Source organism: Cajanus cajan, chromosome 6 (genome assembly GCF_000230855.2).
Source record: "Cajanus cajan strain Asha chromosome 6, NIPB_CcT2T_4, whole genome shotgun sequence".
Classification (NCBI taxonomy): Eukaryota; Viridiplantae; Streptophyta; class Magnoliopsida; order Fabales; family Fabaceae; genus Cajanus; species Cajanus cajan.
The window spans coordinates 3,382,248-3,410,024 of NC_138522.1; the positions used below are offsets into that span (position 1 = coordinate 3,382,248).

At 31.1% G+C, this 27,777-nt stretch overlaps 2 protein-coding genes and 1 pseudogene across 9 annotated transcripts; 1 reads left to right on the forward strand and 2 right to left on the reverse strand.

Annotated features, from left to right (window-relative positions):
• Window positions 1–3,323: 3,323 nt before the first annotated feature.
• On the forward strand, window positions 3,324–9,863 carry LOC109804011 (fatty acid amide hydrolase). Of its 3 annotated transcripts, none has more exons than XM_020365740.3 (20): window positions 3,338–3,591; window positions 3,796–3,968; window positions 4,140–4,200; window positions 4,297–4,487; window positions 4,657–4,786; window positions 5,630–5,707; window positions 5,810–5,957; window positions 6,084–6,196; window positions 6,374–6,449; window positions 6,539–6,610; window positions 6,694–6,745; window positions 6,936–7,007; window positions 7,113–7,193; window positions 7,359–7,459; window positions 7,545–7,637; window positions 8,004–8,072; window positions 8,176–8,240; window positions 8,941–9,002; window positions 9,458–9,553; window positions 9,657–9,863. In XM_020365740.3, exons 1-20 carry the CDS (start codon window positions 3,492–3,494, stop codon window positions 9,750–9,752), a joined length of 1,929 nt encoding a protein of 642 aa, XP_020221329.1. In that variant the 5' UTR covers window positions 3,338–3,491; the 3' UTR covers window positions 9,753–9,863. The 3 variants fall into 3 exon arrangements, 2 of the variants coding, with proteins under 2 accessions (XP_020221329.1, XP_020221331.1); XM_020365742.3 differs by having other exon boundaries at window positions 3,348–3,591; window positions 3,859–3,968; XR_014434465.1 differs by lacking the exon at window positions 8,941–9,002 and having other exon boundaries at window positions 3,324–3,591.
• Window positions 9,864–11,073: 1,210 nt separating this feature from the next.
• On the reverse strand, window positions 11,074–15,161 carry LOC109804275 (filament-like plant protein 3). 6 transcript variants are annotated; one of them, XM_020366082.3, is made up of 6 exons: window positions 14,906–15,161; window positions 14,638–14,716; window positions 14,328–14,514; window positions 13,692–13,869; window positions 12,061–13,331; window positions 11,074–11,523 (listed from the first exon to the last, which is right to left on the reverse strand). In XM_020366082.3, exons 3-6 carry the CDS (start codon window positions 14,436–14,438, stop codon window positions 11,191–11,193), a joined length of 1,893 nt encoding a protein of 630 aa, XP_020221671.1. In that variant the 5' UTR covers window positions 14,439–14,514; window positions 14,638–14,716; window positions 14,906–15,161; the 3' UTR covers window positions 11,074–11,190. The 6 variants fall into 6 exon arrangements, with proteins under 6 accessions (XP_020221671.1, XP_020221666.1, XP_020221670.1 ...); XM_020366077.3 differs by lacking the exon at window positions 14,638–14,716; XM_020366081.3 differs by lacking the exon at window positions 14,638–14,716 and having other exon boundaries at window positions 14,328–14,530.
• A 6,166-nt stretch (window positions 15,162–21,327) lies between these two features.
• Window positions 21,328–27,268, reverse strand: LOC109803702 (cyclin-H1-1-like; annotated as a pseudogene).
• Window positions 27,269–27,777: the final 509 nt, after the last annotated feature.

A 27,777-nucleotide genomic window follows, 5' to 3' on the forward strand; every position in this document is an offset into this window, starting at 1 on the left:
TGCAAGTTTTTAATGCCCCTTCAGTTTATAACAACAATGCCATTGAAAGGGAATAAAATAATATGCTTGCTTAAATCTCATCCATCTCAACCTACCTACTATTTTGTACCTACTTGATCATCATTGAAGTATTTTTATACAGACAACACACAAGGCCGTAGCTGAAAAAGAAAAATGGTAGCACTTTTATTAACAAAACTCAATAATGGTTTGCTTTTCTTTTACACTATGATACTGCTAGTAGTTGAATCATAATATACAACTACTCACTCCCACGAAAACCATGGCATGTCATAATCATGAAAGTTGTTTGAACTTTTCTCACGTATCTGCAAAACTTACTGGTCTTTCACTCTTTCATGCAAACTCAAAGGAATGAAAGCTTAGTTTGTAGCAAGAGAAATAGTACAAAGACAAGGTCATGTGAGGCAGCGTTTTCAGTGGACCACTATAAATGTTGAAACAACTCGGATAGTAAATTGCATTAACTTTGGTGGTGCGTGTTACGATGAAAAATAATAAAATAAACAGATAGTAACAGAAGGAACCTCGTAATCATACAGAATGGAGTGCCAGAAGCAGGCTCTACCGAATTAGCAACATTCAACCTGCACACTCCACCCAGCTACAAGATACAGAATCCTTTTACTAGACACAAATAATACTGTTCTTTAAATAGATCAAAACAAGATAAAGCAGCAGCTCATTAACTCCCGCTGTAATTTGTATTTATTATAGATTATAATCTTTTACCCTAGAAGCATTCATAATAATAATAAAAATTAAATTTTACTTTTTCTTTCTCATGTATTACAGTTTTATGAATTTTATCATTAAAATTTTAAAATTGCATATTTTATCACAAATTTTAAAATGTCTTACACTTTGTTATCTTGTTAGTTGGTCATTTGACATTATTAATTAATTACTGACATGACACGATAATTACTAATGTGATATTTTGATCATGACTTTATATATTATGTTACATTTATATATCAAATTAATCGTTAATGTGATTTATAATTGTCAAAATGTCACATTATAAGTTAACATGATAATATCATTCACAATAGGTTTATCTTAAAGATGTATTTTATTATTTTCTTTGGATTTCACATTATATCAAATTTTATTAATTTATAAACAACTCACTAAACCCCAAGCGTGTGGAACCCCAAGCGTGTGGTTCAGCGGTAGAGGTTGATCCACGTTTAAGCAAGGTCAGGGGTTCGAATCCTGCCTTGTGTATGCAGCCGCGTTAAATCTTGGGGCCAACTATCCCACCCTTTGAGGTGTCTCCAACGTAGCGAGGAGATTAGTCACTGCTGTCGGCCCTGGATACTCCAGGAACGAACCTAAAAAAAAAATAACTCACTACACTTTTATTCTAATAGTAAAATTTTAAGCAACTCAAAAGATTTCACATCTTTATAATTTTTGTTTTTATGTTTACCAAGATTGAAATAACTTTTTATTATAAATAACTGCTAACAATGGAAATAGGCCAACCTTAAATAGAAGTTAATGGTTTAGCCTTTTTAAAGTCTAACATGATCTGACATCTTTAATAAAAATATCATGTTTAGATTTTTAAAAAAAATTATTTATTTAAAAATATTAAGCTTAAGTTTATAAAAAAAAATTATTAGACCTGATAGACTAACCTATTTAATTATATAATATAATATAAAATTAATATTTATATATTATTAATAATATTAATAAATAAATAATTATATTAGTATTAAACTGACTATATTAAATAATTGACATTTTTTTAAATTACTAAATTATTCTATAGTTAAACCATTAATTTGAATGAGTATTATCATAGCTATTTTAATTTTTAAAAATAAGAATTGATTATTGAAAGTATGTCAAATGAGATAATTTAAATAATTGTTTTTTTTAATAAAATTAACCTCTTTCATCATAACACGTGCATGAGTGTACATGTATATAAGTTGTCCTTTAACACAAAATAATGTCATTTATTCTCTCTTTGTGACATTGTATATATACTCGACACTCTGAAATCATCTCATATAAAATAAGTATTTTTTCAATTTATAAATTATTATCATAATTATTTAATTTATTAAAATATGAGTAAGTTATTTAGAATATACCAAATTAAAAATAGAAAATATTTTAAATATTTTTTATATGATTTTTTTTATTATAGACTTATAGACTTATGACATATGTGTGAGTGTATACCAACATATGTGGTACACACAAATTGTTTCTTTAATATAAAATGATTCATTTTTTCCCCTCTTTGGAACATTGTATATATTTAAATTTTAAAATTTTAATAATATTGAGTAAAGTATATTTTATTACGTAAAATAAAAAATAATTTGTAATGACATATTTAAAAATAAATTTGTTAATTTTTAAAAAATTAAAATTTATTGATCTAATTAACATTATTAATATAAAATATATTTTTAAATATGTTAATAGGTCAGGTCAGATTTTAAAAAGATCAGACTATGCCTATAAAAAAAAGTCTATAATAAATAATATGTTAGGCCTAAATTTTGATTTTGTAAAATAAACATAATCTATATATTCAAAGTCTCATTTGACCTAACCTTTTCTCATCCTAATAACCATGTGACACCTATATTCTCTTTGATGTGAAAAAAAGTTAAAATATAATTGTTGAAATTTAAAATATGTGGATGTTCTAAAAAAATGTAAAATTATGAAAATTAAGTAAAAATGTACAACTTAAAAATTTGGTGAAAAAATTCATGAAATACCGGACAAAAGTGCAGCTAGGCTTAAAAACAAATTAGTTTAATTATATTTGGACCTTCTTGATTGGTAAAATTTTTCTTAATTCTTTTTCACGAATTTAATAATTGCTGACACGTCACTTTTTTACACTGTCATTTCAATTCTTCAACACATTCATGATGTGGTACACTTGTGTATTGTCGGGATAGTGTTTCTGTTATATACAATTAAAATAATGGAAGGATAAAATTCTCAAAAATAATAAAATTACTAAATTGAAGTAGAGAACCAAGAGTAGAATTAGCCCATGAAAATTCTAGCTGTGGAAGTCAATCTGACCTTGTAATGTGTAAATAAGGAAAAAAGGGGTTAGATTGGTATTTCCGTATAATTCAGGTGGAAATTTTCCAAAGTGTGCTTTTCATGCAAAAGTAGTTGAGTTTTTCATACCAATTCTCAAAGGGAAACCAAAATTGTCATGAGGGGGTGTTTTACACTTTTACTATCATTAATTCTACCATTTTCACGCAAACCACTTGGGTTACTAGTTTTCATACCAGATTCTATCCATCAACGTGACAGTTAAGAATGCATGGTTAAAAGCACATTGAACTACTATCTCATTCCTCTAGCAATCTCCGCCAAAGTTTTCCTATAATTAGTTACCAACTGCTATTCTTCTGACATCTTACTCTCTCTTTTCTTTCTGTCCAACACCAAATATCACTCTTTCTTTGCTAATGGAGTTCTTGAAACGAAAGGGTGTGGTTTACACCCCCGTCAAGGATGTGGACTTAGGCCCCTATAGCACTGAATTCTACCTCCAAGCCAATGTCAAAGGTTCACCATGCATTGTCTTTTTTTTTCTTTCTTTTCTAGCTTCTTGATGTCTTATTCTTTTGAGAGTAGAGTATCACTGTATCAGATGTTTAGAACCGGTCTGCATGTGATGCGTTTTGACTTTTAAGTTTTAACAATGACATATATTTCTTTTTTTGAGCTTTTAATGTCCTTGATTTCTTAAGTTGAGTTTTTGATATGAAGTCTTAATCATGATGGATGAAAGTCATGCACATCCACAAAATGCTGATGTCTTTTCCATCACAGCTCCACGCATGACTGGTCTTTTGGTCAAGATTTTCACCTTTTTGTTGGAGTTTCCAATACTTGGAACCTTGCTACTGTTCATATTGAAGGGAAACAATCTTATTCACCGGGTATGATCCTGTTCCATGTCTCCATGATATTCCATTTCATGAAGTTCTGTTCCAGTAAAGATTGAATTCCATACCCTCTTTTTAAACTTTTGAGTCTAATTTATATTATATATATATATTCTCTAGAACATCTGTAAGAAAGTGTTTTTCTTTTATTTCCATTTTCCACAGCTTATCACAAATGCAGAGTTCGAGGAATCGCCTCTCTTTGTTCCCTTGCATGATTTTGAAGGTTTGAGAGAGCATATGGACTTGAAATTTGATTGCAAAATTTTGGCCTTGGTTGCCTTAAGAGAAAGTGGATCATGATTTCTGTTTATTCTTTCAGACATTGAAGAAAAAGAAGTCAAATGCTTAGATTCTTCTTTATCTCCACCGGAAAAAGTTCATCTTGCACTAGATTGCTTGCCTAAAACTTCAGAAGAAACACTTGATGATGGAACCAATTCTCCATTCTGTCGCTGGACAATAATGGATTATGCTAAAGCTTACTGCTCAGGAGACATAACACCAATCATGGTATTTTCATCTTTTAATATTCTTTTGTCTTGTTGCCATCATGTCATTACTGTGTTCACTCAATCAACACTTTGCATGCATGAAGTTCACTCAAGTCCTTTACATTTCTAATGGTTTTGACTTATGAATTTTGGTGTACTAATCCGTTCATTAACTTCCATGTTCACAGGTTGCAGAACGATTTATTGCTGCTATTGATGAATCCACAAAACCCGCACTCCAAATGGGATTCTTTATTCACTATAGTGCTGATGATATACTAAGGCAAGCAACTGAATCAACTCTTCGTTATCAAAGAGGTAATTCACAGCAACTCAAGTTTCAATTCAATATCAGAAGACTGTTGGGGGCATTTTTTTACTTGTTTGAAGGGATATTTATATCTAGAGAAGAGAGTTATAACTTGTTATTTTTATAAGGTTATTTTATACATAATTTCACAATGGTGAGATATTGTCCGCTTTGGATCTAAGTTTTCACGGTTTTACTTTTATTTATATCATTGGAATATGTGTACCTTTTTTTTCCTTGTTGGTCAACGAATTCAAAGAAGAGAGGGTTATTTCACACACAACTCCACAATGGTAGGATTATAACTTGACACAACTCCACAACGATAGGATTATAACTTGGTTATTTTTATATAGGATTATTTCACACACAAGTCCATAATAGTGAGATTTTGTCTGCTTCGAATCTAAGCTCTCGATTTTATTTTTGGTTATCACCCAAAAAATTACATAGTTATTGGAGTATGTCTATGTTTTATAAATTATTATTTCTTCTCTTGTTTTATTGATGTGAAATCTTATTTGTATCCTAACAAAGACTTTCTTCGGTCTTTAAATGATTTCATATGATAGGGTGGTTATTATTGAAATATATAATTATGAATACTCATGCTTTCTGCATCCAGAAGTAAGATGAATGCTACTTAGTACTTACCTTTTCCCTGCCCCACTTCTGCTTACACCCCTGCTAATGGTACAAATCTCGTGAATACTATATTCTAATATTGGAGGCCAGGAAATAATAATTTAACAATTGAAGTAGTAAAGAAATCTAATAACTGTGACACTTATTCTTTATGGTTTATCCTAAATTATGTTCAGATACTCATTTGATGCAATACTATTTTGCAGGGGAACCTATCTCCGTGCTAGATGGAGTTCCTGTTGCTATCAAGGATGAGATAGATTGTTTGCCATATCCAACAACAGGTAGTGTAAAGTGTCACTCTTCTCTCCGAGGTGTCTTCTATTCAAATGATTAAGCTGCTGATTTCATGATTCACTTAAGCTTCTAAAAATGCTGTCCTCAAGGAGGTACAACATGGCTGCACAAAGAAAGGCCTTGTCAAGATGACGCCTGCTGCGTTAAGCGTCTAAGATTATGCGGCGCCATACTTGTTGGGAAAACCAATATGCATGAACTTGGGTCTGGAACCAGTGGAATAAATCCACATTATGGGTAAGAGCATCATTTGTTATAATACATATTATGTTACATCTTTGGTATACTGTCTTCAGAATTAAGTATCAATGAATGTACATTGAACTAGTTGGTGACAAGGGAAAATTGTTTATTTATTTGTAGGCCAGCTAGAAACCCGTATGATACAAATAAGATTGCAGGAGGCTCTTCTAGTGGATCTGCTTCTCTGGTGTCTGCTGGACTGTGTCCTGTTGCCCTTGGTGTTGATGGGGGAGGTATTTGATTTATATCTGTACATGAAAGACCAGACAAATCAGCATTCATTATTGCTTAGTTGCATTGAACATGTATATGAATTTTCTAGGTAAATCTATTTCAGTAGTGCATGAATACTAAGAGTAAACACAATAGAAAAGTTGGTGAATTACTATGATGTTTGCTCATCTATTCAGGATCTGTAAGAATGCCAGCAGCTCTTTGTGGTGTTGTTGGTCTAAAACCAACTTTTGAACGTATACCTCATGATGGGTAGGTATTCCTTTTTGTTTAAACATGTTTAAATACTTGGAGGTTGTAATGACTTAGGAGAATGATCTTCATTCTTCTACTACATCCAGAGTTCTTCCCCTAAACTGGACAGTTGGGATGGTTGGAATACTAGCAGGCACTGTGGAGGATGCATTGATTGCGTTAGTACTCTTTGCAATGATATTCTTTCTTCAAGGAAGTTTTAAGATAGGTTTTACAGCATTTACTTTTTCACTGTTTACAGTTATGCAGCTATCAGTGGAGAAATTCCATATTTTCATACCTTCAGTGTACTGGTAAGATCTTGTTTTCAAATTAATGGATCTGATCGTTGATCAGCCTTCTCATGTTTCAAATATCAATATGATTAGATTTACACGTTAAAGTTTTACATACCAAGTTTAACCTTTTATCTAGTATCTTTGAATTTCTAATGTTATAGTGATAATGTCTTAGAATTTGTAATGTTAATGTGCAATACTTTAGACCAAGATAAATCTTCCACGGCTGAGCTTGACAAAGTCCATATCTGGCATCAAGTTAGCAAAATACGGGAAGGTTAGACACGTGTTGTCAGCTATAAATATAGCGTTATCTTCCTCAATATTGAAAAAATAGGTTGTTCTAACATCATGTTGTTTAACCACTACTTCCTTCAATTAGTGGTTTGATGATTGCAGTGATGATGTCAGAATATGCTGTACCAAAACTTTGAACAAGCTTCAGGATCAATACAATTGGAAGGTACTGCAAAATATAAAAATGCTAATAAATGGTGACTACTAAAGAAAGAAAATCATCCAAGCACCTCAAATAAAATTACCAAACCCATCATTGAAAAACAGCACAAAACAACTTGCTAGCTTGCTAACTTTTTTTGTTTTCATTTTCTTATTTTATTAACACAAGATCGTAGATGTGACCATACCAGAGATAGAAGCAATGCGGCTGGCACATTATACAACAATAGGATCTGAGTGTTCCACTGCGCTTGATTCTTTTAAAGAAAAGTATGCCATCTTATAAACTCTTTGCTCCTTATTGCCCTCTAGATTGAGGAGTACGGTTGCTGACATCACCAAATTATTACCAAAGGAATTTTGCAGAATTAGGATGGGACGTAAGGGTAGCACAAAGCATCTATGGTGCTTTTAGCGGCTTGGAGTATCTTAAAGCTCAAAGAATTAGGTAAGATGTGAAAAAATGAGGCCAATAAATTATGGTAATAAAAGTTAACTTGTTAGAGTAAAGCCACAATGTACTCAGCAAACACAACATCTTGATCTTGTTAATTGTAGACATGATTCCTCTCTGTACTCAATATTGTTTATGTAATCAAATTGTTATCTCTCTAGCATGTGCATCATAAATTGACACATTTGACACACTACTACTACTTGGTCAACTTGGGTAGCAATGTAGCATCTCCCAAAAGTGTTGTGAGAAAGTTTACTAATAGAACTGGTTTTGGAGATAATAGGAATTTGTGGAATCTTTTTCCTATAGTACTAATAGTAGTGTTTTTTTAATGACATTTTGTTGAAAAATGAACAGGAATCGCCAATTGCAATTTCACAAGAAAATATTTGTTGAGGCAGATGTCATTGTCTCACCAACGACAGGGTTTGTCCTGTTTTCTCAAACTTCACACAACGGTTTCTTTTGATGAGTACTAACTAGCTTTACACTTCGGTAACACATTTATGATATTTATGAATTTCAACAGTGTGACTGCATATCCCATTCAAGATGATGCCCTGAAGACTGGTGAACTTGACTACGTGAATGGAGGTATAGTATAGATGAAATTCATTTGATTAGGAACATTAATAGTGTGTTTGGATGGAGAATTTAAATGGAGTAATTCATTTATTTAAATAATTTCAAATTCTTTGAGGTGAAATACCTTGGACGAAGAATTTATAAGGAATTTGAAATTCAAGCATTTGTGAAATTCCTTGAAATAGTAGAATTTCAAATTCTCCCAAAAAAGTAAGAATTTGAAATTCTTCATATTTTTTTTTCTTATTTCACTTATATATTTTATCTTATCTCTTATTTCTTCAAGTTTTTAATTATTGAATATTCAAAAATATTTTTAAAATTATTAAATATTATCTAATATTAATTTTAAAAATTATTATAAATATTTAAAAATTAGCTAATATTTATTTTTATAAAATTTAATTTAAAAAAATCAACATATAAATATATTTTTAAAATCAATTTTACCATGGTGGAATCAAATTATCATATCCAACCCAACAATTTAAAATTTGAGAAATTTAAATTGACTTATCCAAACAAAATATTTTAAGAATGATAGAAATTGAAATCAAAGTAATTCAAATACCAAGAATTTAAAATTTCTTGAATTTGTAAAATTCCTCATCCAAACATACCATAAGTTATTTTGAAGTTTTTGGTAGCATTAATAATAGCAAGCACCGACATGCCTAGCAAAATCTGAATATTTTGCCACCATTTTCAGCTGCACTTGTTCGTTACTCCATAGCAGGAAACTTTCTGGGACTTCCAGCTGTTACTGTTCCGGTATATATTTTTCTTTGGAAAATATTAGCAATACTTCTTTCACACTCTTTATTGTTTGTTGAAATTTTTTGAGAATCACAACATTTAATGTGTCCCAACACTAAATCAAGCAAGACTCATTATTTTTTAACTCTAAAGAGAGTGTTAATAACATTGTGGCTCTAATTGTTTAAGTTCTTTTCTTACAAAAGTGTTTTTTTAAATAAAATAATTAATGTGTTTGTTTAATTTTCTTTTAGAATAAACAATTTTCTGCTTTTTAAAGAAACAATTTCTATCTACTTCTTAAATAATTATTTTTTTAAAAGTATTTATTTAAAATTTTTTTTTTAACTTTAAAAAAAGGACTCTATATTTTTTTTCTTTAAGTTAGTTACATCATATGTTATTTTATGAGAATTTTAGATGCTACTTGTATGCTAATGCTATCTATGTGTGTGTTTTGTACCTAATAGGTTGGATTCGATAGATTGGGTTTGCCTATTGGGCTTCAGTTTATTGGAAGGCCTTGGTCTGAAGCTACACTGATCCATTTGGCATTTGCAATGCAGGTTAGTTTGGTTTCAAACAATATTTTCTGTTTTTTTTTTTATTATTATTTTTACTTTTAATTTGTGTAATCGTGATCATAATGTGGTATTATTTTGATATCAGGGTATATGCATGTCAGAGTACAGAAAACCCAAAGTTTACTATGATCTGCTGAGAAGGAAGAATAGTAGCAATAGCATGTCGTTTGAAGCTAATTAGTCTTGTCGCATCTTTTCCTTTTCCTTTTCATTTCTGTTGGTGGATTTCATGTACTAGTATGATTTAATACATTAGAGTGATCATGAATTTTTTTGAAAAATTTTAATTAAACTTCTTAACCAAAAAATTATAATGATATATTTAATTTATTTATTAAAAATTTTATAATTTAGTAAAGTTAGTTTATTATGGCTTGAAATCACTGGAAAATAATAATTTGTGATATATATTTTAAAAATCTATTTACAACCTTTTAGTTTGAAAATTTAATTAAAAAATTTAGAGAATACTTATGTATTAAATAATATTACTATTACTACAAAACTTGATGCCAGCAAATTTAAGTTTGTGCCGCATCGAGAACTGTTGTTGCGGCACAATATTGTACTTACAAAATTCTATTTCTGATTTGTATCTTCCTTAATCTCATATTTTGACAAGGCAAGTAAAGTTAATTGTTTCGAATGGAGTATTATTAATTTTCAATTAATTACTAAGTAAATAATAATGTTTAATTTAAAATTTTCTTACATGTTATTAGTTTCATATCAGTGTCCAATAGTCTTAGAGATATCATTTTCTTTTTATTATTTTACTCATCTAATTTGAAAATTTTATATATTTTTCAAATTTTATATCTGTTTTTACTCTTTATAACTTTGACCAAATCAGTACATATCTTTTAAAAAAAATAAACATATCTCTATAACCAAAAAATCAGGCATTAAATTAGTAAGTTTGAAATATGACGCCCGTGTTAAAAGATATTCAATGAACAATTTAATGCTGAAATTTAATATTGAAAATACTTCAATGTTATTTATTCAATGACTACAAGGATAAGAAGTGTACTTAATGTTGTTCTTTCATTTTACATAAAAAAATATGTAAAGAAAAAAATTAAATTAATTTTTTAAACATCCACACACATGTATTCTCAGCAGCTTTTCTAAGATAAAATAAAATGAAGCAAAAAATGTTTTAAACAACTTTTAAACTTAAATTAAACAAAAACTGCTATTCACTATTAGCATTAACATTCCATGCTCACCGTATGAATCTCAGTAGTGCGTTCTAAAACATTACTGTCACTGTAAGATTTACATTAAATTAAAAAAATAGGAAAAATGGCATGATTTTCCACCATTAAGTGCATCAGTTTAGTAATATATTTCAAAAATCCCTTTATTAATAAATAATTTGTAAAAGTACTATCAATCAGTCTTTCAAAAAGTTATCACACTCCACTGGACTTATATATCTTTATTGTGATAATCTATTTTTATAAATATTACTGTAGATTGATGTGATATTTACTAGATTTGAAATTGTTCCAGATTTATGTATATAGTATAGATAAGAAAGTTTGGATTTATACACGTTAAATAATTATAAACCACGTTTACAAAGTTATTTATTTCTCCACCTTATCTATCTTTTAGTGGCCTCTTGTTCTGCTTACACTCTTGCTTCGTGGGTTGAACCTACCAAAACTATTTCGGGCTTTTTCATGGGTAATAGATGGATTTAGTGTAACTGATGATGATTCAGAATCTCCTTTGGACAAACTCAAATCATCACTATGTAACTTCTTCAGCTGCACACCACCATTTTGGGAGCCTGGTGTAACTTCACAAGTTAACTCCACAGGGCTCTCTGAATCATGTATTAAGTCTTCCAATGTTGCAAGGGACTTCAACTGCAGTCCTAGAGACTCGATGGTTTTCCGGCACTCAGCAAATTTATTAGCAGCCAATGCTAGTTCCTTCTCCTGCATTGAAACTTGTCAAGCTTTTTTTATGAAAAACTCGAGTATAATATTGTTAATGCAAAATATTAAGCTTCACTTGTATTTAGCAACTTAGTTTGTGTTTGGTTTGTAGCTATCACAACATGACACTTCAGCTGAAAAGCTTGTGTTTTGTTGCTGAGTCAAACGGAAGTTTAAACATTTCGAATGTAAAATCGAACACTATTAATCATTAAGAATGTGTTTGGACATAAGTTTAAAATAGTTTTTTGAAAGTTTTTTTTATCGGAAAGAGATTTTTTTTTTCATCAGAGCAACTTTCTGAAACTCTTTTAAGCCTTTATCTAAACAAACTATAAATACAATTCCGAAAAACCTGTAATTTGAGCCTCCCACACGTGTTAATATTTAAACTAAAATTGAGCTTTAAGCATCATGCACTTGACAATATTCATCATAGAAAAAGATAGAGATTATTAGCCAGTCAAGGTAAGCAATATAGAATACATTAGAGAAGGCTTAAATTATGGAGTTCCCATTGTGTGTTGCAAAACTGACCTGCTTCATCTCACTATTAACACTTTCTCCGGGCATAATCTCAGTGTTTTGCTGGAGTTGAGTTTCATGGTTCATTCTCAAGAGCTCATCCTCCAACTTCCCACACCTGGCCAAATTCTCAGCAGAGAAAGCTCGCTCTTTCTCGATCTCTTCCTCTAATGAGTAAATTTTTGAAACCAATTCTTCAGCTTCAGTTTGAGCAACTCTGAGTTTTGACTCAGCTATCTCTTTCTTTTTATGAGTTGCTTTGAGTTCTTCAAATACTTCTTCATTTGATTTGTTTGCAAGAACTAACTTAGTTTGAAGCTCTGCTACCTCCAACTCCATTTCCGTCACCCTACTCAGTGATGCTTCAAGCTGCTTTTGGCACTTGGTTAGATCCATCTCTAGCTCATGTTTATCAGCCTCCATTTTCTCTAGTTTCTTTTCCAATGCAGCATTCTTTTGAACCATAGCTTCCACTTCAGCATTCCTTGTGCCATGGCCAACATTAAGTTGGTCAGATGCAGTACCTACCACAGGAAAACCGCTTACACTTTCGGTATCTGGCAATGCAGCAAGCCTTTCCATTTCAAGAAAATCATCCATCAGATTGATCTCAGTTGAAAAGACTATAGAGTTTTTTTCAGCAGTGTTTTCACTCTTAACTTGATCAAGTTCTGAGATTAAAGTTGATGACCATGAGTCATAGTGGCTTGGCTCGCTTTCATTCTCATCCCAGCCTCCTAATTTCCGCATATCACTTTCAACTACCAGTTGCCTCTCTCCAATATCTGACATGCTATCAGTAAAAGACTCTACATAAACTGAAGAAGCAGTCAAAGACCTATGATCATTAGCAGAGAATGTTTTGCGAGTCATAGCTTTCAGTCTACGGCACTCGGATTCAAGCTTAGTCACCTTTTTTATACTCTCCAAATGTTGCTTGCTTGCTGTTTCAGCAGCTTGAGTACTCAAATCCCTCTCAATGGTTCTCAATTCTAGTTCCTCGAGTCGAGATTGTAGCTCAATTTTAAGATTGGAATTCTCTTTCTCCAAATCTTCAAGCCTCTGGTGAAGATCGGAACGAGCTGATACACCACAAGAGTTACCAACAACAGCTTCATGAATATTTTGATCTTGTTCTTCTTTAGCTTGTCGAAGCTCCCTCATACATTCCTTGAGTGCCCCATTAAGATGACTAACTTGGTTTTCAAGAACTGAGTTTTTCTGTTTTGAAGCGGCAAGTTGTTGTTTTAAAATCAACACTTCATTTTCAGCCTTCTCCCAGCCTAATTAAAAAACATATAAAAGTAGCTTAGTTCATTAATTAATGAAGTTTCTTAGTCTAAAAGAAAACATGTCATTCAAACAATTTGAATTAAACTTCCCAATAGTCCCCCTAGAGCATAAGTCATGGATTCCCTAGATATGAATCATGGACAATTAGATCAAGCACATTTTTTGTATTTCCCTTTACCATGTTAGGATAATTTTAGATATCCATTTTTCATAAACCATAACAAGACCGGCACTTGAGCAAACACAATCGATTGCAACTACTCAATGCCTCAATAGATTTCTTGTTTAGATAAATTTGTTTGTCAAATCAAAAGTTATTGGTATGCAAGATAGTCAAACAACATATATACCTGAGACAGCTTCTTCGGCAACCTTAGCATGCTGCTTTACCAATTCTTCTTTTGCACTAGAGTTTAAGAGAGCAATAGATAACTTTTCTGTTAGAGTCTTCACATCAGTAGCTTCTTCATCATTTGGTGCAGCCTCACACGTGACTTCTGGAGATGGAGTAGTTTCGGTAGGGTATACCTTTACAGCATAGTAAGAACATCATATTCATCAAGTCCATCCCCGGACTTAATAATTCGAACAAACAGATATCTCATACTTAAAAAAAAAGAAGAAGACAGAATCAATGGTCTGTAAGCTTTAGAAACTTATATTCATGTGAAATTTGCAGACCAAACAATTTTAAGCCTTCCTAGAAACTTCAAATCATCTGAAGCAACAGACTAGTAGAAATTGAAAAATTAGCTTGGTTTGGACAAGGTTACATTCTTGGTCAAGAATTCCTCAATTTCATTTTAACTTCCCTATTTTTATCTCCCTCAATAAAGATTACAACACTCACTTCCAAAAATGGCTACTATCCTGAGAACTCAGTACACCACAAATACACAAAGAGAGATACTATTTAGGTAGATGGAAACAAATATAACATGCAAAACACAATTTAAGAATGTATGCAACTAAAAAGGTGCTAGTACCTGATCATCAGAGAATCTTTCTAAATGAGATGACATTGAACCAGAACTCTCAGTTTCACCTGGACTTTGCTCAGAAGACTTCCTGCGCCATAGCCAACTCCTCCTGTCCATCCACAATTTAGCCAAAGCTGCACCTTCTTATTCCCTCACACAACACCATGAACACCATTTCCCAAAACCCTTTAGCCTGAACAGAGTTGGATCTGGGGCTGTCAGTGGAAGGAATAAGAGGAAGAAGGGAAGGGTGGCAAATTGTTCTTTAAGCAAAACCCAGAATTATAAAGAAGAATATGAGAGCCAGGTGTTTAACCTTAAGAAGTAACTTGCAAAGAAAACAGAAAAGTAGTTACGACAGAGTGCTTTGCTTAGAATTCACTTTCCACTCCCATCTACCTCGATTTTAACATTTACACATCAAAGGGGTCACTGGTCAAAGATAGAAAAGATGGAAATAAAAAGAAAAAAAATATTTTTTCTAAAGGCAAAAAAATTATTTTTTCTAAAGGCTAACCTATGGCTATCTATTATTCTATTCCTTTACACACAAAACTCAAAGAGTCTGAGGGTTAGGCACCTACCATGACTCCCCAATTTCACGCCATGAGGAAGGCCTATATACTGTATGAATTCAATTCAAATTGTGAATCAAGAGAGAGAAGAAGACAGGGTAGTTAATAGAATGAAGAGAGATGAATGTCAGCGAAAGTGCAGGGAAATCATAAGAGATATAATTGAACGACTTTGTCTGTCATAGAAAGAGATATTGGAAAAAGGGGACAGAGGGAAGGAGGGACCATGTGGTGACAGAAAATCAGGATAAGACTAAGAGTGTATGAAAGGGGTCTCAAAAGTCCACTACAAATCTCTAGTTTTAATCATCAATGTACAACATACTCCATAAATAGTTAAATTCTTTAAGTAAGTTTGATTCTCTAGCCATACATACATATATATAAAGAAATTGTTACAAGAAACAAAATTAACTATAATAATTTTTAAGTCTCGAAAAAAAAATTAATCTCTCATATTTACAGATGTTCCAATCTCTATCCATACATGCATAGAAAACTTTGTTGTAAAAAGACAAAATTCACTCTCTACATTGCACGTGCTGGGTAAGATATCTTTGTCTGGGTTCATTAAAACCAACAGAGTTTTTCCCGCTTTTTGCTCCTGCGATACACTACAGCAGTTGAAATTGTTGTTCCTTTTGTCTTGTCGTTGGTGTTATTATTTCTGCTCAGTTTGGTACTACTGCTTTTACTGCGCTGCCTTTTTGTTCTTGCCTCATTCCGTTACTGTAATGCAAATTAGTGAAGTATAGTACCTTGGGACTACGTAACACTGTTTGATAGTCTAAAATAGGATAGAAATGAGAGGAAGAAAGTCAAAATGAGAAATAAGTATGAGAATTTGACATGTAAGAAATGAGGGAAATAAAAAATAAAAAAATGTAAGGGGGCGTAGGGGATTAAAATTTTAAAGAACTTTCCAGGATTTTTATGATTTTTAAAATATTGTAAGATTTCGCAAGACTTTCAATCAGAATTTTGATGGATTCTACGAGACTTTGTGAGCTTGGTAGAATTTTGTAGATTTTTTACATATGACAAGAGTTCAAGATTTTTTTTTTTATACATTTAAATTTAAAAAGAGTCAAAGACAAAAATAATAATAATAAATAATAATGTCTAGATAATAATAATAATAATAATTTTTCGTACTATCATGTCTTTCTAAATAGCATTTACCCACATATTTATAACTATAAGTCTCACACCTTTTTATTTCAAGTTTAAATGAGTAAAAAAATTTGTTCTACAAAAAATGTATTCAAATAAGTAAGGTATTTCATCGATTAAAATAGTCATTTTTCACTAAGTGTTATTTCTTTTTGTTATGAGTCCACATTCGAATAAGCCAGGAATACATTTGCTTATAATTTTATTACACTTGATTAAAATTTTAATTTATTTAATTAAAATAAAAATAATTATTAAAAAATTAAAATATTTTTAATTCCTTTCTTAATTTTCTTATTTATTTTCTCGTTTCTATTTTTATATACTTTATTTCTCACTTTTTATTTTTATTTTTATTTTTTACTTATTTTTACTCTATTTTTTCATTTTTATTTGTTTATTTCTTCTCTCTTTTTATATATCTTATTTCTCACTTATTTTTTTTTTCACCTTATCAACATAGATAATATTATCTTTTACATATTTTTCTTAAATTAAACAACCTAAATTCTATTTTATTTTCTATCTATTTTCATTTACTTATTTCTCTTTTTTTTTTTTTGTTTTCTCTCGTCGCAAACAAATCCATTGTTAATGTCGTTAGTTACAATCAAATGAAAAGAATCACATTATATTATTTAAAAAAATTAAAAAAACTAAATTCAACCTTTTAACAAAAGGAGACCAAATTTAATAAATTAAATAAAATGAGTAACCAAAATAGTAATTTAGCAAATTTATTAGTTTTTAATAAATTTAATTAATAAAAAATATATTTGAAGTGTTTCAAAAAAGTACATTAATATTTAATCCATGCATATAAGTAAAAAGCTCATTAGGAGAAGAGAATTTTTCAATCAAATTTGGAATACAGATTAATTATCAACAAAATTACAACTTCCATTAATAAGATGATGAGGTAAGTGTAATGATGTTTCCTATTTAGTATTTCTACAACATATACTCGTTTGTTATTAACTTTCTCCCTTTTTTTTTCACATTTTTACGGTATTTACTCCTTTGTAGTTAACTTTCTTCATTTGGTAACTTCTTTTTTATTATTTTTAACTCAAAAAATGTCTAAACCAGGAGGAAAAGAATACACGAGTGTTATATTTAAAGCAAACGAGTATGTACTTCAAGAAGATTGAAAGAAATTCCTTATCTCCATCTAACCCTGTCTTATGTCAATAAATGATTTGTTTAAGTAAATATAAATTTGATTCTTTTTAAACAAACCGTGATGGATTGGAAAGCTACAGAAAATGAATGGCAACTTTGGATATTTCTTATAATCAATTATAACGTCAATATCATGGTAAAGTAAATTGAAAGGCTGAAACAACTTATTGTTGTTTTTGCCCTTCAACTTAATTTTATAATTAATTTTGGTGACATATGATCAAAATATACATAGAAGTTTCAAAGTTCAAAATCAAGTACTAATGAGGAAAAGGTACCTAAACGGGTACTTCAACCCTAAACTATTGGGGAAATGATTTGTACTTAAAACAAAAATCTGTTGAGCATCTCCACAAGTGAAATCTGTCAACGGCAAAATGTTTAAGCGCATTAAAACAGCACGAGCAAGCAATTTGAATTGAAGCATTTTCAAGCACCAGATTATTTAAGGCAACAAGCTTATTTGAGCACAAACAAATCACACAAAAGAAGCAACAAAATCATTTAAGCACAAACAAATCACACAAATGAAGCAACAAAATCAGACTCTAAAGTATGAATATGAAACCAAATTGTGTCTCATTCAATTGATAATAATAATAAAAAATTATATGCATAATATTCTGCCTAAAGATCTAAAACTAATTTTGTAGCCGATATTTTAAATATTTACTAGAGATATTATAAGAGCTAAACATGCTATTCCTAATTACATGAATATATGATTGAGATACAAATAATATGTTCCTAAGATAGAGTTGTTATCTCAATACTCTCCCTCAAATTGGAGCATAAAGATTCTGAATGTCCAACTTGCAAAGAAAGAACTGAAATTGTTGCTTCTTGAGGGCCTTGGTAAGAATATTTGCTAATTGTAGGTTGGTACGAACATGAAAGGTAGCAATATTGCTCGCTCGAATCTAATCTCGAACAAAATGACAATCAATCTCAATATATTTTATGCGTTCATGAAAAACAGGATTCGCAACAATGTGGAGAGTTGTTTGACCATCAAAAAGTAGACACATGGGTGAGCTCACAACTAGTAGTGCCCATAGAGTAGTATTCAACCTCAACATAGGATTGAGAAATGGTCAATTGCTTCTTAGTCTTCCAAGAAACAGGGGGAAACACCCAACTTAATAAAGTAGTCGCTAAGAGAAAGACAAATTTAAGAACAAGTGGCCAAATCTGAATCACAGTAAGTAATAAGAAGTAGAGCACTATTTTTAGAAAGCAAAAGACCTCGCCCAAGATTGCCTTTTAAATAATTAAGAACCCATAGAGAAGCATTCTAATGGGCTTCTTTGGGACTTTGCATAAGCTAGGCTAGAATGTGAACAACATAGTAGAGTTTCAGACTTGTGATGGTGAGGTAAATCAAGCAACCAACTAGTCATCTGTAACAATCCGAATGAGCAAAATTGAGACCTATAGCAAGGGTTAATTGTTGATTTTGTTCCGTGGGAAACTCACAAATATTGAACCAAGCATACCAACTTCAGAAATGATATGAAATGCATATTTACAATGAGAAAGAAATAAACCATCAAGTCTACGTGCAATCTCGATACCAAGAAAATAATTCAAAACTCCCAAATCTTTCATGTGAAAATAAGTGCTAAGATAAGCTTTGACATTAGTAATTACTGCAAAATCATTCCCGACAATAATCAAATCATTAGGAGAAGTAGTAGCATTCACTTCCAACTCTGTAGAATCACTTCCCCTTACTTCCAAAGACCTAGTAGCTAACCCGTCAGTCCCACTAGATGATAAAGTCATATTATGTGTTGGCTCAACAATTTTAACAGAAGGCATCACAATTGGTGAGATAGATGACAAAGGTGTGAAGTACAATGATGAAGTAGGGGTAACACAATCCACGTCATAAATGGCAAGATGAACAAAATTGGTAGAGGTAGAAATAGAAATAGGAGGATGACTATAAGGAAAGTGATTCTCACAGAACACAACATCTCGAGAATTAAAAAATTCTTTAGTATCAATATCATATAATCTCCATCATTTTTTTCCATGAGGGTACCCAATAAAAATGCACTTTTGACAAAAAAAACGTGTTGCTATCACGAGGAATCTTGGAAGTAAAGCAAAGGCACTTAAAGATTTTAATGTGATCATAAAGTTGGGGTTGTAACAAAGAATGATGTTGTATAGGGTTTTGCCTTGGAAAATCAAAGTAGGAGTATAATTAATCAGATAATCAATCATAAAATACATTCACCCAAAACTCCATAGGCAAGTTAGCTTGAAACTAGAGAGCATGAGCTGCATTAATTAAGTATATGTCAGGATGAGTAAAATTGGTAGAGGTGGAAATATAAGCAGAAGGATGACTATAGAAAAAGTGATTCTCATAAAACACAACACCCTGAGATTTAAAAAATTCCCTAGTATCAATATCATATAATCTTCATCTTTTTTTCATGAGGGTACACAATAAAAATGCACTTTCGACTTTGAACAACAAACTTGTTGCGATCATAAGGAATCTTGGAAGCAAAGCAGAGGCACCCAAAGATTTTAATGTGATCATGTTTGGGGTTGTGACCAAAAATGATGTGGTATGGGGTTTTGCCTTGGAGAACTAAAGTAGGAGTAAAATTAATAAGATAACCATAAGTAAGAATACATTCACCCCAAAACTCAATAGACAAGTTAGCTTGAAACTGGAGAGCACGAGCTATATTAAGTATATGTCAATGTTTTAGTTTGACTTGCCTATTTTGTTAGAGGTACCAAACACAAGATGTTTCAAACATGATACCATTTGTAGCAAAATAATCTCCTAAGGATGTAAATTCAGTCTTATTTTCATTTAAAATACATTTCACCTTCTCAATAAATTGAGTTTGAACCATTGCACAATATTTCTTAACAAGATTGACAACCTCTAAGTAAATCCAAACCCCTCTAGAGTAGTCATCAATAATAGTTTAGAAATAAGAGGCACCACAAGAAGAAGGAACACTATATGGACTCCATACATCACAATGAATCAACTCAAATAATTCAATTGCCTTGCTAGAACTAAGAGGACAAGATGCACGAGTTTGCTTAGCTTTAAAACAAATATCACGATATTCATCTTTATTTCTATGACTATCATTACTACTAATACCAAGAAAAGACTAACTATTTGGGAAGAAGGATGTTCAAGACGTCGATGCCACATCTGATAAGAGTTTACATCAATTATATGACATTCAAGCTTTGAGTGTCATCAAGCGAGGCCAATATACCTCATCCCTTTCTTCACCCACTTCAATCACCATCATCATAGTGTGGTCCTATATCATACAAAGTTTGTCAGTTAATATGACTACACAATTTAAATATTTGATTAGTTGAGAAAAATAAATTAAGTTGTAAGTTAACCAAGGAATATATAAAACATGTTTAATTGTCATATTGACACAAGAGTTATTGTCCCTTTTTGGACAGCATTGGTATGGGTCCCATTAGGCAACACAATAAGAGGAGGAAAAGTATCTAAAACATCCATGAGCAACTTTTTGTCTCCAATCATGTGATAAGATGCCCTATATCCAATCCAATATCAAAGAAAAAGACTTGTCAAATTTTCATTTGAGGTAGAATTATTATTTAAAGATTTGGCATATTTAAGATGGTACTCCATTGGTCATTTGTCAAAGCAGGTTCAACAACACTTTTGTCTTGGGATGTTAAGATAGGCGAATCAGAGGAGGAGGGTGCTACAAATTGGGCATCATTAGCAACACCCTTTGCTAAGGCCATGTCTAGTATTCCACTATTATAGGTACCCAAAATTTTTGAAGCAATAAGCAACCTCATGTCCTTGCCTCCCATAATTTATGCAAATATCTTTCTTAGAACGTCCTCTAGCTCCACCATGGAGAGAAGAACCACCACATATAGCGAATGCAATAGCCTTAGTTCGTGCTTCACGCCCCTTCGTCATGGTCTTATTATGTCATTCTTCTTGCAGCACCAAAGAATACACTTTGTTCAATAAAGGAGGTGGATCCTGATGATCAAAAGGGTGCAAATAGCATGGTGAGAAAGAAAGATGTTTCTTTCCATTCTCGTTGTCACCATTCCCGTCTTTTTTAGCCATGGTATTTTGTTTGATAAGAGCAAGAAAAAAATTATCAAAGTATCTTGTAAGATTTATTTTCATACTCTGATACCATAAAGAATGAATATGAAACAAATTGTGTCTCATTCATGTTGATACTAAGAAGATTCTATACACCATATTCTGTTTAAAGATTCGAAACTAATTTTGTAACTGATATTCTAAATATTTACAAGAGATATTATAGGAGTTAAACATATTCCTAATTACATGAATATATGATTGAGATATAGATGATATGTTGCTAAGATACAATTGTTAATTATCCTAATAGACTCATTGGTAAACCAATCAAAGGTATTTTTGTAAGATTCCTTGGCCACCGACACTCTTGCATCTATTCTAGGATGAAGACATCGTGATGTATCGATTAAAACGATACGCATCTTCCTTCCTATCCAAATAGAAACTAAAAATTTGTCACCCATATGAAATGAATGTATAGTTAGACAAGTGGTGGCATATCATTTTGTGCTTCATTTGAGCTCTTCTTGGACTTGTGCTTTGATTTCTTCTCCCTCTTCTTGCCTATGAAAACCAAGCCACAAAACTTATTATATTCTTTTTTTAGAGTCAAAACTTATTATATAAAACAAAATTTTCTTTATAAAACATTTTTTTTTTTTAATTTTGGGGTGATGTGAAGAACCAACAAGTAATTCTATGAGGGTTAAGGAAGTACTCATCAGGAGAGCTAAGGCCCCAACAAGAAGTCAGTTTTCGATCAATATGATTAAATACCTTCTTAATTAGAAGGACATTAAAATTTTCTAACTAGCATTTGCATAGATAACAAAGGCCACAATGGTCCAAGTAAAACAAAAGAAAACCACGGTTCCAACTAATACAAAATGTTGATTTGGAATTCCGTGTCAGTTGTTCAGTTTAATGACAAAAATGAGAATGGTAATCAATTACCAAGAATCAATTGCATTCATTGATTCAAAAAGCTCAAACATTGTATGTATGGAATTCTGACGGGAAAGATTGCTCCTAAGATAACAGCAATTTAGTGTCGGTGTAAAAGAGTGAATGTCTAAACAAATACATTAACATGGATCAAACAATATGCTACAACATCATAAAAGAAATTATTTTAGGGATGTATTTGAAAATTCCAAAAAATTTTAGGGACCAATAGAGTAATTACTACTTATCATGATAAGGTAATAACAACAAAAGGGAAAAAAAGAATAGGGAGAAGGGTCAATAAACTATCACAAAGAAACATGTATAGCAATAATAAGTACCTATCAAAGTCGATGACTTTATGGAGTGCATTTGAGTGACGCAAAGCAGCCGAGGCCGACTACATCAAAACCCAGGCAAGTTATTCTAAATTTTGAAACAAACAACTAAAATTTTAAAAAATAATAGTTAATCAGTTTGCGTGAAGAAATTATTGGTTGACAGCTCTTTCTGAAATTTGGTTCATTTATTTTCACTAGCCTAGTTTACGACTTGTGACATGGATTACTTATTTTTTACTGATAATTAATTAGAAAAGGTCCGAGCTTTTGATTTAAATCCTTGGTAAAGGCAAGGCAAAACAAGGAACTTTTTGGTTGCTGCTTGTAACAAAAAATTTCTAGCACAAGGGACTTTTGATATTTACAGTGTACTATGAGAATACCTAACCAGAAGGAAACAGAAGTGGTGCATCTGTAAGCATCATTTTATCAACTTTCAATTTTGCTCTATATATCTTGCAAAGTCTATACATCAGGAGAAAATTTATCTTAAGACGAAAAGTTATATGAACATCATTAACTCAGTGAAAATGTCCAGGTAAAGATGATGCATAAAAAAAAAATTTATACCCAAGGAAGAACAATGGTTAAACTGAAAAAAAAATTGTACCATAGAAGAGAATATAGGAAAAATCATTACACACAGAGAGATTGCCCCCGATACCTTATATTTTTATGAGGGGCAATCCTTTACTAATTTGTTCTCAATATTTTGCCAAATGCCAAGTATTCCATTGAATTGAAATATAAATTCAAAAATAAATATATTTATATTCAAAGTGTGACAAATGGATCGATATCATCTACGGTCTAGAAAGAAACTTAAGGTTGTGCAGTTTCAAATGGAATGATTTAAATTTATTATGTTTATAGAAAAATGAATTAATAACCACTAATTGTCACAAAAATTGGGGTGGGGTGATGTTACCAGATACACAGCCTACACATAAAATAATGAGCCAAAAGAATTTCAGTTGAAGTTGGACAATAGGATTAGTACCTTGAGCATTTGAAATTGATCATCACCAGCATTGCAGTTGGAGAATTCCTGTTGATTGTCACAATTTTCAGCATAAAATAAAATCATTAAAAATACATTGTTGATACCAGCCAAGTCATACAACTACTAAGCCAAAAGAAAGAGAAATCATGATATTTATTTTGAGATGCCAAAAATAATTTTAAAAAATTTAAATATTTAAAAAATTCCACTCATAAACAAACCTCCATATCATTTATGAAACCCTCAACCGATTGATAAGGTGCATAAACAATAAGATCTAATTCCAAACTCTGCAAAACAAGGGTTTCATGCCATATAGATGAACGAAAATAGGAAATAACAAATAGATGACTTAGATATTTTAGGCCTATCCATACCAAATAAACTATCATCTCATTATTGAGAATCATTTGATGATCCTAAAAAACCACATTACCAAGCTGCTCAACTAACTAGATAATTTTCTCCTATCTTACAAGCACCATATATATGCAGGCCAACCTGTGAAAAAGTTCAATCTAACATATTGAGAAGCTAATAAGTAAACAAAAACTTGAAAAACAAATAAATAAAGAGTTAATCACCTATACATTATCAATGTAAAGTTTTTTTACACTGGCAGTCAATCAGAGCCGTTAATAGTGTCTTTTCATCTGCTCATTTAATTAAATTAAAATAAAAAAGACACTATTAACAGCTCTAATTGACTGCCAGTGTAAAAAACTTTACATTGACAGTGTATAGGTGATTAACTCGTAAATAAATCATACAAATCCAACACTGACTTTGATGAAGTTATGACAGCTAAACAGGTAATCAATCAAACCAAATATCATAAAAAATTAGTAACGAGTTCAAAAGGATAAAAAGATTAATCGAAAGAGAAAATTGATGACTAATTCACATCTTGCAACCAGACACTACAACAAAATTTAGTATTACCGACAATTATTTAATGAAAATAAATTAATTGTCTTTATTTTATTATTTAATAAAAATATTAATGACTATTATATAATAGCCACTAAAAATGTATTTACATCACATCAAAATTTACTATTAGCGACAATTATTTGTTAGAAAAAACTTAAGTGAATGATAACTCTCATCTTACAAGTATGTTTTATAAGGTTGAGTTAGGCCTACAACTTACTATTTTAAGTTGGTATTTAGGAGATAAGATAATTAAAAAAATTAAAGAATACATATTTAGAAGATAACCTTCATCTTTTAAGTCTCACATCAATTAGAAATAAGGTAACTAAAGAGTATTTATACTCATCTTACAAGTCCTACATCGACTAGAAATAAGATAATTAAAGAGTATTATAATTTTTTTCTTAAACTTTTAGCGATAATTTTAAATGCCAGTAACAAATAACACAAAAAGTTATACATTTTTCCCGACCATTATGAGGGTCTTTACCAGCATATAGAATAATTGTCGGTAAATATTTTAGCGACACTGAATACAATAGCTAATATGTGAAATGCCAGTAAAAGATTTTGTAAAGATTTTTATTGCCACTAAAAATTATATTAAATGCCACTAAAAATCTATTTTATTGTAGTGAGAGCACCAGGTGTAGTCATCCTAGCTAATTTCAACATCTTCAGATAAATTAAGTGGTGAATTAACCATAATGATCAATGAGTTTCAATTCCGACTTAATGTTGCCAAAAATACAAGTGTGCTACATCCTTAGTTTAGAGGCCCACATTAGACTGAAGCAAATTTTACATTATATGTATTAGTTGATGTTCCATCACCGACCATTGCAGATAGAATCTTTTAAAAAAGACAATGGTTGTTGCCTATATATCATAAACTACTTTAAAAGATTAAAAATAGAAAATAGTGTTGCCCTAATCATCTCATTAGCATAGACTGATTTACAATTACATTTAAAATATCTGGAGCAGAGCTTGGATTTCAGGATCTTTTCAGATAACTTTAAATTTTTACAAACTACTCATATCTTCTCTTCATAAAATACATTTACACATTCCTCTTCTTTAATACTGAGAGGTTTTTTCTGAGAATGCTTTTCAGCTGACATCAGATACTACCCTTATGAAAGTAGAAAATAGAAAGTCACACAAACAAACAAGGGGAACAAAAATTTAATGAAATACTTTGAAAACAATTGAAAGATTATGAAACAACAATGCTATCTACGTATTTGATGGGGGTTGGGGGAGGGTCAAATTTAAAGAAATAACATTACCACTCTCCCCTACAGTCATTTGGTCACGATATGACAACGACCATCGACACCTACTTCGATTAGAGTTGCTCCACACTTTATTAAAAAAAACTAATAGTCATGAGCAGACAGATATTAAACATTCAATTGATACTATAAAATATTATGGAAGCATTTGGAAGATCTATTGAGGAGTTCACTTAAGCTTTTATGAAAATAGATTATAAGTCTCATAGGTTATTTTCAGCTAATATATTTATTAGTGTAGCTTATCAAAATAAACTCTTTTCAACTTTAATTTATTCCAACAAGTTTCATTTCAAATTTATGGCATAACCTCTCACATGATAAGAGCTTTTCGAATAAGCTCTCACTATGAAAATTACCCAAACACGCTAAAGAATTAAGGGAAAAGAAGAAGGGCACATAGTTTACAAAAATATGCAACTACAAATACGTAAAGGCTTATTGTCCTAAAGCTTGCTGGTTAAAACTCTTATTATTTTACCTTCTTTAGAATTTGTTTGGCTCTCTTATTAGAAACTCTATTTCTCAACCTATAGCAGAAACACAATAAATTGTACACATAAGACAATATATGGAATATGCCTCATGGGAAGACAATTGATTTCCAATTCAATAACCGTAACCAAGCCATAGGAAAAGAGGGTCGAAAGCTTGCTAGCTTTCTTGGCATTATAGCTAGAAACCCAAAATTAACACCTTTAAACATAGATGATTGGAGAAGTTTTGATCAAGATCAAAAAAAGAAATTGGTGGAGCTTGTGAGGGTATGAAATAACTATTCTCATTAGTTTTTAATATAATTTTATTTTATTTTATTTTTTGCTTGTTTTACATAACCTTGTAACTACTTGTGTGTTATTTATGTAGAGGAAATTCTCAATCCCCGCACGTGGTGAAGATTTTGTAAAAAAATCACTAGGGAAGAAATGGAAAAATTACAAATGTGAACTAAGGTGTATGTACATGACAAGGTATAAGACTAGAGATGCCTTGATAAAAAGTAGACCAACTCGTATACCAAGGGACCAATGGACTGGTCTTGTCTCTTATTGGCTTTCTGATAAAGGAAAGGTAACAACTTTAGAAAAGACCAACACATAGTTTATTTTTCTCTTTATTTTTTTATAAATATATTATATGATGTTATTGTGTGTTTTGATAACAGAAGCGTAGCCAAGCAAATAGAAATAATAGGACAAAGCAAAAGATGCCTCACATCATATAATATATTTATAAAAAAATAAAGAGACATACCTTAACATTGTTAACAGAGAGTGGCAAGAATAAAATAAACAGGTGCTGTGAATGAAACTTTGCTTACATTTCTTCTTCTTCGTGAATGTTCCTGCCATATGCTTGCTTTTCATTTTGACTACAACCTGTTGTCATTTTGTATTGATTAGATAGTCCAAATAAACTATTTAGTGGAGATAGTGACAAAACCAGTTTTGACTCTCTCTGATCTATAAAGTGATTTCAGAGAGTTAATAGTTGATACTCTGTCAATGTATATAAAAGTGGTTTTACATACATAACATTATTGCCACAATACCATTTCTGATTTCTCACCGGGCTCCCACCACTGTGGTAATATGGGGAGGATCAGATAAATCAGCCTTGCCACATGAGCTGAGAGGCTATTTGGGCAGCCATCTTTACAAAATATATTTCATTAAATCATATTAAGAAACTTACAAATAACATGCAACTCATACTTAGTTTCTATTTGTTTCTTTTAATTATAATTTTAAAGCTGCTAAGGCATTATTTTCTAGATAATTATAATGTATCCAATATTTTCCTTTTCCAAAATTAGTAAAATTTTCTGATCAGCTATGCTCTCGCATCTAGCTTAGAAATTATTGGAGTCCATGCCTATAATTTGTTAATGGATATAT